Raw genomic sequence first — 13,439 nt, forward strand, 5'->3', positions numbered from 1 at the left:
TTATTCCTAAAAAGCAGAAAAAATATGCAGCACCAAGACTTGAATTCAAGGAATAATTGTTTATATTAACAATTTTTTGTACTTTCAGTGTAATTTATTTAAGTCTAATTATTTAATATTTTATGTTTTCTATTTAACGCTTTAGGCCTATTATGTATCATATATTTCATACAAACTTGGCCATACTATCAAGATTATCATCTGTTAGCGTCAGTAATGAATTATTTCTAAATCACAGAATACTTCAGCTCTATCCTGCTTATCTCTTGTCTGCTTTCTTTTTATTTATTTCTTTGATTTGAACGGCAGGCAATGGCCTCATTTTAAAACCGAAATTAAGCTTTCAGTGGGGTTATTGTATTTGTATTTCAATCGAGTTATTGTATAACCATATTTATACAGGAGGGGACAGAGCACTACATAGGATAATAAAATTCCTGTGTAGTTCTCTCAATTCCGGCAATGCACACGCTTGATACACATGGAGGGATACAGGGTGATGTGCTTTCACTTCATGTAGAGTGGTTGGCCAAGTTGAAACACTGTCAAAAGTAGCCAACTTTTATGTTTGAGACCTGTTTACAGAATAGTATAAGCTTATGCATGTGTTTTCCTATCTGATGAAGTTTAGAGCCACTGGTAAGTAAGATGGTAAGTCAAATTTTCACATGTTCTTTTGATACATTTCCATTAACTTCTCATTGTGACATCTCATGATACAGCTGTGGAAGAGCATTCTCAGCCTGGGCCAGATATGACCGAGAAACCAGCCACACTGTTCACCTTCCTAAAAAAAGACGATCAAAGTTTTCAGAGTCTGATGCAGCGTAAGTTTATTGTAAGAGCTCAAAGTAGCATACAACAAACTGAGCCGGTCCTGGGAGTGGCTTACGAACCGACACACATCACCTATAGTTATCCAAAAATCATATCAAAGATTATCCAATGGTAAAGACAGTCATTAGAGGACTTCCCATCTTCTAGGCATATCTTGCTAGACACCATCATTTCCTAATGACGTAGTCAGAAACTGACACTTTGACCTAGGCCTAATTAAAAAAAATAAGTGAGAATACTGTCTTACATTAGCACCTGCACTGATAAAAAAACAAAAATTAATGAGTGCTTGTTAGAGAATACAAAGAGTAAATGAGAGCACTATTTCATCGTATCATAGTGCCCTTGGCTATATTCCAACACAGTCAGTCTTCTCATTTTCTCCAAAAAAGGCTCACACCATGTAACCTTGAATGTCTGACCATCAGCACTCTCTGCACAGAGACATACTCAAATTACCTTCCTGTTCCTCCATTTACAGATCACATCTTTATAAAAGAACTACATACATTTACTTTGATATAAATGACCATATAGTTATGAATTCTTAATACAAAATGATTATGTTGATTAACTCGCACAAAAAATGGCTACATAGCTCTTTCAATGTTTTCATAAACCAAAGAAACATTTTATTTCTCCAACACAGCCCTGAAGTAAAATTGATTAAAAATAAAAATGTGCTATCTGATTCTTCTAAACTGGACATGGGTGCTTGGTTTTGCACAAAATTAAGAAAACAAACAAAGAAACACAACTAAGTAACAATATTAGTTTTTGGAAAGGCTGCTTCTCTGCGTATGCATCACGCAGAACTTTGGACTAAGTCACTTAGCTCAGATACTGAAGCGAAGTACCTCAGAGAAGTCCTGTAGGTTAAGTGTGCATCATTGCCCTGAATGTGAGCTATACTTTGTTAATTGATCTACTTCTTGTTAGTTTGCCTTTCTTAAAGATGTCATGGTTTACAGGTGTTCTCACAAAGGTTGTGGTGAAAAATCTTGGTCATGTATTTGCTTATAACATCTCGGCCGGCATTTCAACGTTCACTCAATGTTGAGTCAACGTCATGGACCAGGGTTGAACCCGCTGAATTTTGTTTCGATTTTGAAAATTGAACCAACGTTGATATCGCGACGTTGCTTCAACATCTTACTTTTTTAACACTGGTGAATATAAGGTCTTGCATCGGCGCTGAATTAACGTTGAATTAAGTACTGATTTTGAAAATCGAATCAACGTTGATATCGCGACGTTATTGCAATGTTTTACTTTTCAACATGGGTGAAGGTGTTGCGTCAACATCTCATTAAGTGTTTAGTGAGAATGATAGAAAGAGATAAGGAAGGATGAAAAAGAGGAAGAGAGTTTACACAACTGCAACTTTAATTACTAAGGAACAGTAAAGGTTAACAAATGGCCTTTTCTTTCTGAAAGCTGCGCAGTGTCCACCCAACAGCATGGGGATAATTCCACGAAGAATACATGCAAATATATGAATACAGGATTTATGGCATTCAAGGGCCAGATGCAAATAATCTCCCTCAGTAGAATCATATCATGTAAAATGGGTCTGTTCCTTAGAGAAGACAAGATTAACACGAACTTACTCAAGGATATAGGACTACTGAACTGTGTTAAGTAGTTAAAATTTAAATGAAGCAAGATGCAGTGCAAAGGCGTAGAATTTGGTAGGGACAGTACGGAAATGTCCCTACCAATATCCAGCTAATAGGATTGACTTTGCTATTTCTTGCTAACATGTGAAAGGCTGTTGTTACATCTGGTTGTACGAAGTGCCAAGCTCTATCAACTAGATGTGCATGTAGGCTAAGTGAGCAGGAAACCATCCTTATACTAACAGTTCTGTGCACAATCCCAGCAATCCCATCAAATGTCTTCTCCACACTTGATGCGTCTAGTGGGTTCTGGTAAATACTGCAGGATCGTACCTCCTTGAAACTAAAAACCTTCATTAGTCCAACAGGAAGATTCTGTCACCTTCCCCTTGGTATTACATGAGCTCCTGAGATATTCCAGATGAAAATGATTGTACTACTGAGAGACAATGAGGATACAGTTGTTGTAATGGACAACACTCTGGTCTTTGGAACTGACCAAGAAAGTCATGACCACCATTTGAGTGAAGTGTTGCAAAGTCAGAGCAGTTGCTGAGCTCCCAAGCCTCACCAGTCTCATGGTGAATTACTCAGAAACATTCTCAACTGGCCTTACAACTGTTCTCCACCCTATTACTAAGCTGTTGAAGGATGCGCCTTAGATGTGACAAAACCCTCAGGAGCTGGCTTTCAGAAAAGTCAAGTCAACATTATGTTCAGCACAAACATGTCACAATGATAGGAATCCAGCCATGGTTCAAACACAAGTAGCTGTGGTCTCACTGCTGATTGTTTCCAAGGAAAAGAAAATGAGCTCAGACCTGTCGCATTTTGCACACACCTCAACAGAGACTGAGAAGAGGTATGCACAAACAAAGAGTGTCTGTCAGGAGTTTTGGCTCATGAACATTTTTCTTGCTACATGCAGGGAATGGACAGTTTCCGTCTACAAAGTGATAATAAGCCTTGTGTACCATCTATAAATACCCATGACATTGCAAAGGCACCCCCAAGGTGCCAGAGTTTGCTGATGAGGCACATGCTGCATTACTGAGCCACTCCCATAAACATAACTGGAGCAAGATCAGCACACCAAATTCACACAACCATCCCAATGCTGGAAGAAAAGTTGCTTCCAAAAACTGCAGACCCTGACAGCATGAGGAGGAAGGATGAGAGAGCAAAGTAAGGTGATAATACTTCTATAACAGGAGTCACTCAGCCTGTCCCCTTGAGTGGAAAAAAAGAACAGGGAGAGGATAGAGAAATTTTCAGTTGCATTATTTTTTCAGTAAATACTGCAAATGTAAGACTTTCTTTTATTTGTTTCTTGCAGGCATTAATGTTTAGTGAGTAGTGTTGTTGCCACTCAGACAAGGGGAGATGTGGTGATTACTGATTTATCTAGGATTGGTTAGCTGAACACTGAGTGTAGCAATAAACATCCAGCAATGCCTAATAATTAGATTGTTTCCCACCAAGTTCAAAAATAATAAGTTCATTTGTGCTGAAGAGTACCATGTCTTAACTGGTCCATATAACATTAGAAACAAAATGCAACATGTCTGTGTCTCAGCATTTAAATAGTACTCATAAGTTCAAGATTCAAGAGTTTTACTGTCATGTGCACAGCAAAACGGGCAGTTACACTGTACAATGAAATTCTTACTTTGCTAATCCTCCGTTACAAGACAAGTATGAATAAAAACAATATATTAATAAAATCTTATGAAGAAGACAAGAGACAAAACAAGAGAAAATAAAAATTGAGGTATGACAAGTAAACTTGGTAATTGGAGTATTAGCATTAAAGTTACATGTGCAGTGTGTGCAAAGGGGCAGAGAGCAGCGGTCATACAGTGCACTGTGCATTACTGCAAGATGACAATAGTGGGACAGCAGCAATAACAACTGTGTTGTGTGTGCAGAGTTGAGTAGTGTTCATTAAGTAAAGTGTGTGTGTCAGTCAGTGATCCTCCAGTCAAAGAGGTTGGAAGGGGCCATGTGTAAAAGAAAATCGCTCTCTTAGTGGGGACCAGCCTTTTGGTTCCCAACAGTCACTTTTTTCAGATTATGCTATCTTACTGGGGATTTACAGGTTTACTCAATTTCCAGTTAGATCCCTTGGTAAACAAGAGGGAGGATGACAGCAGCAGAAAAGGGTGAATCAATTGTTTGTTTGCTTGTTGCTGTATTTCACTGTGCAAATTCTCTTTCCCAACTGTCGTTGTGATGAAATAAACATGCAACAGTTGTGAGTTGTGGACGGATTTCTCAAGGATGACTCTAAAATCGAGTCTGTCATATAATAGACTAGGCCAGTACACTAACACGCCTTAACAATTTCATGTTGGTATGAAACAGGTGCAAGCAAATATGACTAATTTAATTTTTAAGTTGGTTAGGCTTACTAATGACAGAGGTTTCACCGACTTTACAAAAAAAAGAAAAAAAACAGCTGCTATATCTCAACACAATGAACCCACTTTGTTGACTGAGCTCTGTTGAGTTGATCTTTGGCTACTGTAGAATGTTGGTAACAATAACGTTAAAATATCCTCAGTATCATCCATATTTCATCATTGCATAAGGGAAAACCAAGAGTTATCTTCATATCAAATCATTACCTTTATGCTTTGCCCAATGTGCTTTGCACACTGTGTGAACGTAGCCCAGTTCGCGTTGGCTTATAAAGCCCAGTTCCTAGGGGTGTTCCAGAAAGCGAGTTTAGTGAAAACTCAGAGCTATTTCACTAAGAGTAACTAGTAAACCTCCTAATAGAAGAGACATGTGCCTTCATTCTCTTAGCAAAACAAAGCTACGGAGCTCCTCTATTAAGGTGGTTTACTACTTTGAGTTAACTAACTCAGATGAGTTTTCACTGGGTCCTTGGGGCGTTGGGTGGCCTTGTCTTTGCCTGAGTCGGAGTTCCCTTTCGGCCGCGTCTTCTCTTTCCTCTGCTGCTGTTTCTCCAGCTTAGCCACCTCGTGTGGAAAGACAGAGAATTAACGGCTGATGTTTACACGCCCGCCCACACACACACACACACACACACACACACACACAAAGTATCTCGCGATTACTCACCAATCAGCGCGCTTGATCAATGACACAGCATTCTCTGGGCGTGGACCTGTTAGTTCCTACCGGGAAGTTACTCATCATCCAATGCTGCCACAGGCGAAATTGTCAGTACAAGGGAGAATTTGGAAACAATATCAGTGTTTGATCAGTGTTTTGGAGGGCGTGTGTGCGAGCATAAACCATCCACGCTAGTCTAAAAATTTTCACTTGTCTTCTGACCTGGCACGCACAGTGTTGCCCGAGACCGAGACCAAGGCATATTAAAGTGAGTACGACGGCTGGCCTACCGTATGTTAGCGAATGTACTTTATGTTTCTATCAATGAAAACAAGATACGGACTCGGTGCAATATCTGCAGTATAAATATTACTTACGCTCGCGTGGTCTACAGTCGGCTCTGTCGTAATATAAAATAATCGGAAGCTGACAAAAGAATGGATTCACTTTCAGTTTCAAAGTCAGTGCTACTACTTGCCAATAAATGTTTTAATAGAAAAGAGACTGGTTACATTAATCGCTTTTGTTTGTAATTTAGTGGTGTCTCTACATTTGTCACAGGCTACAGTGGGTATCCATGGTAATAAAGCTGTCGATTTTTCTTTCTTTACGATGGGAATTACGTTTAGGAAACTAATTTGTTCGATATATCTGTGCGTGCAGTTTTGTCCTCACGGTCGTGAATTTTAATCTGTTAAATAATTTTTATCCCCCATGGATTTGCGAACATGGCAAATTATAGAATTATGAGTGCTTTTCTTTCTTTGTGTGGTTTTCAAAGTCAGTCGCAGGCTGTTTTTAGTATAAATCATTCGAGTTTCTTTGCAATTTCTTAGCAGTTACGACTGAGTGAATGTAATTCAGGCATGAGGAGTGTAGTCAAAGTGCTGTATGGTTTTGTTGACAATTATAATTTAAATGTTTGACAATGTGCAATGTTTTTCTTTATTCTTCTCAGACTTTGAAAAATGGCATCTCTGACAGCAGCAAACACCAGTTTCTCCCTTGACTTGTTCAAGAAGATCACAGAGAGCAATAAGACAGGCAATGTGTTCTATTCTCCTCTGAGTATCTCCTCAGCATTGGCCATGGTCTATCTGGGTGCTGAGGGAAACACTGCAGCTCAGATGTCTGGGGTGAGTTTACACAGCTTCTCTGTACAGTGGCTAGTAAATGAGGTGACACCTCAAAGCACAGGCCCAAATACATTGCCATTGAGTTTTAACATTAAGAGTGTGTGATCTCAGACACAATACAGTTCCTCTGTGACTCAGTGTGAGTACTCATAGGAGAATATATTCTGAAGTACAACATGATACACATGAATAACTGTTGTAGCAACAACAATCCAGTTTACATTATTATGTGTGTAATCCATATGTCAAGATCCAAGACATGACCAACAATGCTACAAATCAGGCCGCCACCAAAAAAAAGAAGAAGAAGAAAAAAACCTCTCTAAGGCTGGATTTTCTAAGGAGAGGTTTATTCATCACTGACTGCATCTTTGAGAACTTGTGATTTATGCGTTTAAGTTGTGGTTTTTAATGGGAAACACCCGTTCAAAAGCTATGTATGGATTCAATATTGCGTATCCTTTTTCTCATTCATGGAGCAACTTTCATCACACATTTCAACCAATAATCTTTTCCATATCTCTCAACAGGTTCTGCCAACAGATCAGATCTTGTTTTTTTAGTTGTTTAGTTAATTCCTCTGTTTCTGTTAAGTTCTCTGTTTTCCACTGCCTGTCACTGAAAATAAATGAGGTAATAAACCCACTAGTGACTCAGAGCAAAGATCCATCTTGCATAATCAGGGAACAAAGTCAAGCATTCTATATGGGTGGCTATGTTGTGTTGCCACAGCAACTCACTGTTTAACATAGAGACACCTAGAACAACAACCCACTCCCTCATATAAAATGATTTGCTTGTCTGTTCTTATGCTGTCCAGGTTATACGTTCTGTTTAGTATTCAGAATTTTAAGAGAGCCTTATCTCTCAGTGGCTCACTCCCGAAGAGGGTAATTTTACTGCCATTCACTTGAAGAGAGATGTAATATGACTTCACCATAAAGTGTTGGTCCTACAAACCTCAGTTGTCACACGGTGGTGACAAATATCCTTTTAGAATTTTTAGTTCACCTGGGCTGCAATAGTTAGGTAAACTGAGCAGATAAGTTGAGTAAACTCAGCAGTTACATTTGCAGAAGTGAAGTAAAGGAAAAAAACTGTATTAATTTTGTGGTGTAATTTAGTTTAAACATTTTATTTACAAACAAATTATTAAACAAGCACAGAACATAGTGTTTATGAGAATAGTCAATGTTTGTCAGTGTATCTGTAGAGATCTGAAAAATGGTAACTACATTAGGGTAGTCAAATACAGAAACATTATGCTGATTCTACACAGTGACCCTCTTTAAACATAATACCAGTAAAACCTTAGATATGTCCTGATGCATTTGACATGCCTGCACAGTTAGTATTGCTCAGCTCTGTGTGCTGAAATGCTGAAAAGTGGTTGAAAAGTTCAGTTCACCTGAAAAGGAGGTTTACTTTAGGGTGGAGTTTACTTTTGGACTTGTCCAGAGTTTGGTCTGGGTTTATCTGAGACTGGGGAATGCATTCAGTTGTATTTACAGGACCATTAGCACAGCTCTATTACTATTAGACTACATATCACAGTCAATAAAAGCCAACCATAAATGTTATAGAAATTCAACCGTGTCACACAAAGGCATTTCAAAGGTGTCACTGGAAACCCACAAGTTCAGAGAACCATTAAGGCACTCAGAGTTGCCATATTGTCTTATGCTCTGTTGTGAACTGAATTTTACAAACTCTCAGACTGATTTACATGTGACATTCAGTCACTGGTGAATTTACCAAAGTACCATCGAATGTTTGCCACAGAAATTAGACAATAATGTCCATTAATATTTGTGTGAAATGGCAATGTGTTTTGTCTGGATGAAGGCCAATATCTATTACTAGTGTCATGTTCAGTGCAGTTTTCTTCAGAGTTTTACTTCTTTGCTTAATGATATGAAGTTGCATAATACACAAAGTCCTGTCATTGACTTAAAAGTTCATTCCAGAATTCTGAACAATATGTTTACATGCTAATAATTATAGTGATGCTATAGGTCCTGAGCTTTACCAAAGACAAGTCTAAAGCTCCAATGCTCCAGCAAGTGCAGCATGTACAGAAACCCCAGCTACCTGTGGCTTTGATGAAGGCTGTAAGACATGAATATTGTAATCAACCACTAACAGGGGCTGAAAGGGTTGTTAGTTTGGATGTAACATAGCTTTGGTGGGAGAGCAGGGTTTTTGGGAAAAGGTGTTGGCTATTGGTGAGTTCACATAAACAGTAAACCCAAAAAAAAGTCTGAGGCAAATTTAAAAAAACAAGTAGCAAAACTTACAAGATTAATTGTTTTACTGATATTGTCATTCATTGAAAAATTGTTCACTTGATTTTTTTAGGCATTGTGTTGCCTCAGAGTTTCTAATTTTTTGGGTTTACCATACAGAATGGGAGAATTGGGTTAAAATAAAAAATTGGTGGAAGAATATTTATTGTGTTATGTATTTTGTATGATTGTTTTTATTTGTAACTTTTACTACTGTTCTGCTATCTAGCTGTCTTCCTCCTGAGTGTAAGGCTTTATTTGTGTGTGTTGGTGCTGAAAAATAGAGCTTTTGGTTTAGGTGTGTGAAGATGTAGAATCATCTAAATTATTTTAAGAGTTCTTCTTTGGTGCTTGTACTTTAGAAATCATAGCTGCTTATTCACTTTTTTTTGTTCTTGACAGGGAGTTCATACTTGAATTGCTTTAAAATAGCTCTCATTCTCTACTTTACTGCTGACAGCAAAGCATAGCGTGTTTGAGAAGGAAGTTTTACATCACATGTTGACATAAATATGTATTTTTGTTGTCAGTCTTTGTACCTGAACAAAGCTGAAGAAGACATTCATGTGGGCTTCAGCAACCTCTTTAGTGAGCTAAACAAAGAGGGAGCACCATATTCTCTGAGCCTGGCCAATCGCCTGTATGGAGAGCAGTCCTACAAGTTTGTAGAGGTGAGAACAGATGTTGCTTTTTTCAGAGCTCAACCTAATGATACTTGATGCAGCACACTGAGCAAGGCACACTTTGGGATCTTACAAAGTTTGATTCAGTTATTTACAGTGAATTTTTTATTATTGTTTTTTTCTGATTTTGTGGAAATTCTGCTAGAAATTTCTGAATGACACCAAAACACATTACCGGGCTGAACTGGAGGCTGTGGATTTCAAATCAAATGCAGAGGCTGCCCGCAAAAACATAAACGCCTGGGTACAGAAACAAACACAAGGTCAGTTTTCACTCTGACGAGCTTCAGTGTATGATCTAACCAGCTAAGTGGCCTGTTTGTTACATGTTTCCAAAGTCATATTTGCCAGTTACCTGCCAGTACTATTTAATTTAAACTTGCAATCTATAGGAAAAACTTCTGCTAGCTTTAGACTGCACAGTAAATGACAAAGTGCATGGGCTAAATTATTTGTGAACTGTCTAATAAATAAGACCCACTGATTTTCTATGAATGGGGTTAAATATGATTTTATGAAGTTAAATAGTGGTGTTCGACAAGTTTCCATACTTGGCCCTTTTACTATTTACATAAATGACACTTGAGTTCTGGTTTCTCAAATACTAATATCTCTATCTATCTATCTATCTATCTATTGATCATATATATATATATGTGTGTATACACACACACACACAAGTTATGCTGTTATACTCTCCTGCTCCTCTATGCTTAACAGTGGTGGTTTACTAAATATTTACTAAATGTTCAGTCATTGTCTAATGTCCTCTAGGTAAAAAAGTCATTACTTTCACCCATTCTAAATCTTAGAAAATGAGGAGCTGTATTAGTGTATGAGTGTATTTTTTAGTACTTTGGTATCTGACTTGATACAAACTTGAGTTTTATTCACAAATTAACCAGGAATTTCAAGATAACATCAGGCATGAATCCCTTTTTTGCTAGAGGAAAAATGTTACCTTTCAGTTTTCTCCCTATTTTAAAGTCACTGATATGATTTGAATTGAGCAGTACAGTCTATTTGGCATTCTTTGGTCAGTCTGTCATGGAATTGGAACACTGATCCCTGGCTGATGTCTTTGGTGACTCTAAATTAATGGTTGACAAAAGGTTACACTTAGTGGGCAACTGTTTTATGTCATAGAGGGTCTGCTTATATCTTTTCTTCTATGTTTTTCTATGCTTTTTATTTACTTCAGTTGCCTTCTGTCTAGGTCTAATTAGTAAAATGTCTTGGCATCAGTGGGACATCCTATACAGATAACATTAAAAATTATAGTTGATATAGATGTATATATTATATAGATGTTGCTGACAGCTAAATGTAATGGTCATCTTCATCATAGACAAAATCAAGGACTTGTTGGCTGAAGGAGTGGTCGATGAGCTGACGAGACTTGTCTTGGTTAATGCCATCTACTTCAAGGGCTCCTGGGACAGGAAATTTGAAGAAAGTTCCACTGAAGAAGTTCCTTTTAAGCTGAATAAGGTATAAAGTTATGAACATTTTTTGTAGTCATCCTGTCATTTTCAGGCATGTTCCATGAAAAGGGAAGAAACTTTTCATTGGCTCCTATGTAAAATATTTGAAGACATCCTTTACAACAGACAAATTTGTTAGTAAGTGAGAAATTTGCTTTGCAGATATGCAGTTAGGACTAATTTTGCTGTTGACTATAATCCTTTAACGCGGCTTTATTGGCATTTTCATGTCGCTTTTGAAACGTTTTAACTCAAGCCTTTGACTTGGTGCTAGTAAACTGTCACTTAGATATGTTTCCTTAATAGTTACATAAACTTTTTATAAACTGTGCTGGAGGATGTACATACAATTAGACAAATAGACTACCACTGCGTATACTGGCATGGTTGATGTTTATATATATCAGATATTTATATATAACTTTTAACCTATAGCAAGTGCAGCTGAAGTAGCGTTTTACCAAAAGCACCTTCACAAAGTCTAGATATATTTCCAGATGTAAAACTTCAGATTGGTGTTTTATAGTTAGGTGGACCATATACTACACACCCTAAACATGTCTCTGTTTTATCTGTTTCCAGAATGAGACAAAACCAGTGAAGATGATGCATCAGAAAGCTAAATTCCCTTTGGCCTACATCCCTTCACTGAACATGCAGATTCTGGAACTTCCTTATGAAGGCAAAGACCTGAGCATGCTCATTATGCTCCCAAACGAACTGACCGACAACACCACTGGTCTTGAGAAGGTAAGATTGTAACATGTAGTCCATGCTGTTTGGCCTTGCTGAATTGTGCAAGTGTAAAAAGTTATTTTATATAATACTTAACAAATCCTACAGTGGACAAGGGTCAGAACACAAATGTATTCTGACTGTGTTTGGCGTTGGAAGGAGGCCTGGTGAGTTTCACCTACAGGCCTGGATTTACCCAGCTAAAAAATATCAACTGCTAATGGCAGTTTTGCCTCAGATTTTACAACCTGTGAGTAGACACTGTGCTGAGTTATCCTCTGCCCTGTGTTCTAAGCTGGAGCAGGAGCTCACCTATGAGAACTTTGTCGAGTGGACGAGGCCTGATATGATGGACACACTGGAGGTGCAGGTGGGCCTGCCCAGGTTCAAGTTGGAGGAGACATATGACATGAAAGATCTTCTGATCAGCATGGGCATGGTGGATGCCTTTGACCAGCGTAAGTGTAACTTCTCAGGAATGTCACCCAACGATGATCTGGTGCTGTCCAAGGTGGTGCACAAGTCCTTTGTGGAAGTGAATGAGGAGGGCACTGAGGCTGCTGCTGCAACTGCAGCCATAATGATGATGCGTTGTGCTATGCTGCCCCCAGAAAGGTTCATCGCGGATCACCCTTTCCTCTTTTTCATCCGACACAACCCCACTCAGAGCATCCTTTTCTGTGGCCGCTACAGCTCTCCTTAATCCTCACCTGCTGCTGTAGCATTCCACTCTCTGCTGACAGACCCAATTAAGAAATGTCAGTGTTTGTTTAAAAGTGTGTGTTTGCAGACCATGGAAGAAAAGCAAGCGCTGATTGACTTCTTAATGACATGGAAATGCTTGATAGAAGACAGATCAGTCTAGCCAGTAAGAGAGTTTAATGCCACATTTAAAGTGCACTCCATGACTTTATGCTTGAGCCTCTGTACTGGATAAATGCCTTAGTACTCTGTTCTGTTTGTAATAATATTACAAACAGGAATGAAGTGCAGCTGTCTCACTTGTCTTTCAAAACTCTCATAACATGCACATGAACAAATACACGTTATTTCACACTTGTGTAATACAGCATTAAAATAAAAATAAAGTCATTTATCATGAAATGTGTTTGATTTTTTGACAGTGGTTACAAATCTCAATCCATCAGAAATTAGAAAAGAAAATGGCTTAATCTCAAAATTGGTGCAAAGCAGAGATAACAACAGACTTCTCGTTGCCATAGCAGATAACAGTATTTCAACAAACGATGAAAATTATAAAAAAACAAACAAATAAATATATAAAGATCCTCAGTGTGTATTTGCGTGGTTTTGTACTCTGTCTGTATTGGAAGTCACTTTGAATAAAAATGTCTGCAAAATGAATAAATGTAAATGCAATATTAATAACCATTGGCAGGTCATCATTATCATATATTTCTTTTGTAATGACATATTCTTCCACCTAAATGAAAAAAAAGAAATATTTAATATGAAAGTATAATTTCAATATATGAACATAGGAAGCTTTTCCAGTTTTCTCACTCTGCAATGCTACCCTGTCTTCAAGCCTGTCTTTAAGACACTGATATTACAAAGG

The 13,439-nt window shown here is 38.0% G+C and overlaps 2 protein-coding genes across 3 annotated transcripts in view; one reads left to right on the forward strand and one right to left on the reverse strand.

Moving 5' to 3' along the window:
• Positions 1–13,439, reverse strand: part of LOC115808396 (leukocyte elastase inhibitor) — a 70,831-nt gene that overhangs the window by 9,173 nt on the left and 48,219 nt on the right. The gene's annotated exons all lie outside the window — the stretch shown is intronic.
• LOC115808395 (leukocyte elastase inhibitor) lies at positions 5,623–13,120 on the forward strand. 2 transcript variants are annotated; one of them, XM_030769750.1, is made up of 8 exons: positions 5,623–5,805; positions 6,496–6,673; positions 8,689–8,781; positions 9,489–9,629; positions 9,787–9,904; positions 10,990–11,132; positions 11,708–11,875; positions 12,156–13,120. In XM_030769750.1, exons 2-8 carry the CDS (start codon positions 6,506–6,508, stop codon positions 12,561–12,563), a joined length of 1,239 nt encoding a protein of 412 aa, XP_030625610.1. In that variant the 5' UTR covers positions 5,623–5,805; positions 6,496–6,505; the 3' UTR covers positions 12,564–13,120. The 2 variants fall into 2 exon arrangements, with proteins under 2 accessions (XP_030625610.1, XP_030625611.1); XM_030769751.1 differs by lacking the exon at positions 8,689–8,781 and having other exon boundaries at positions 12,156–13,118.

This window comes from Chanos chanos, chromosome 3, assembly GCF_902362185.1.
Source record: "Chanos chanos chromosome 3, fChaCha1.1, whole genome shotgun sequence".
Taxonomy (NCBI): Eukaryota; Metazoa; Chordata; class Actinopteri; order Gonorynchiformes; family Chanidae; genus Chanos; species Chanos chanos.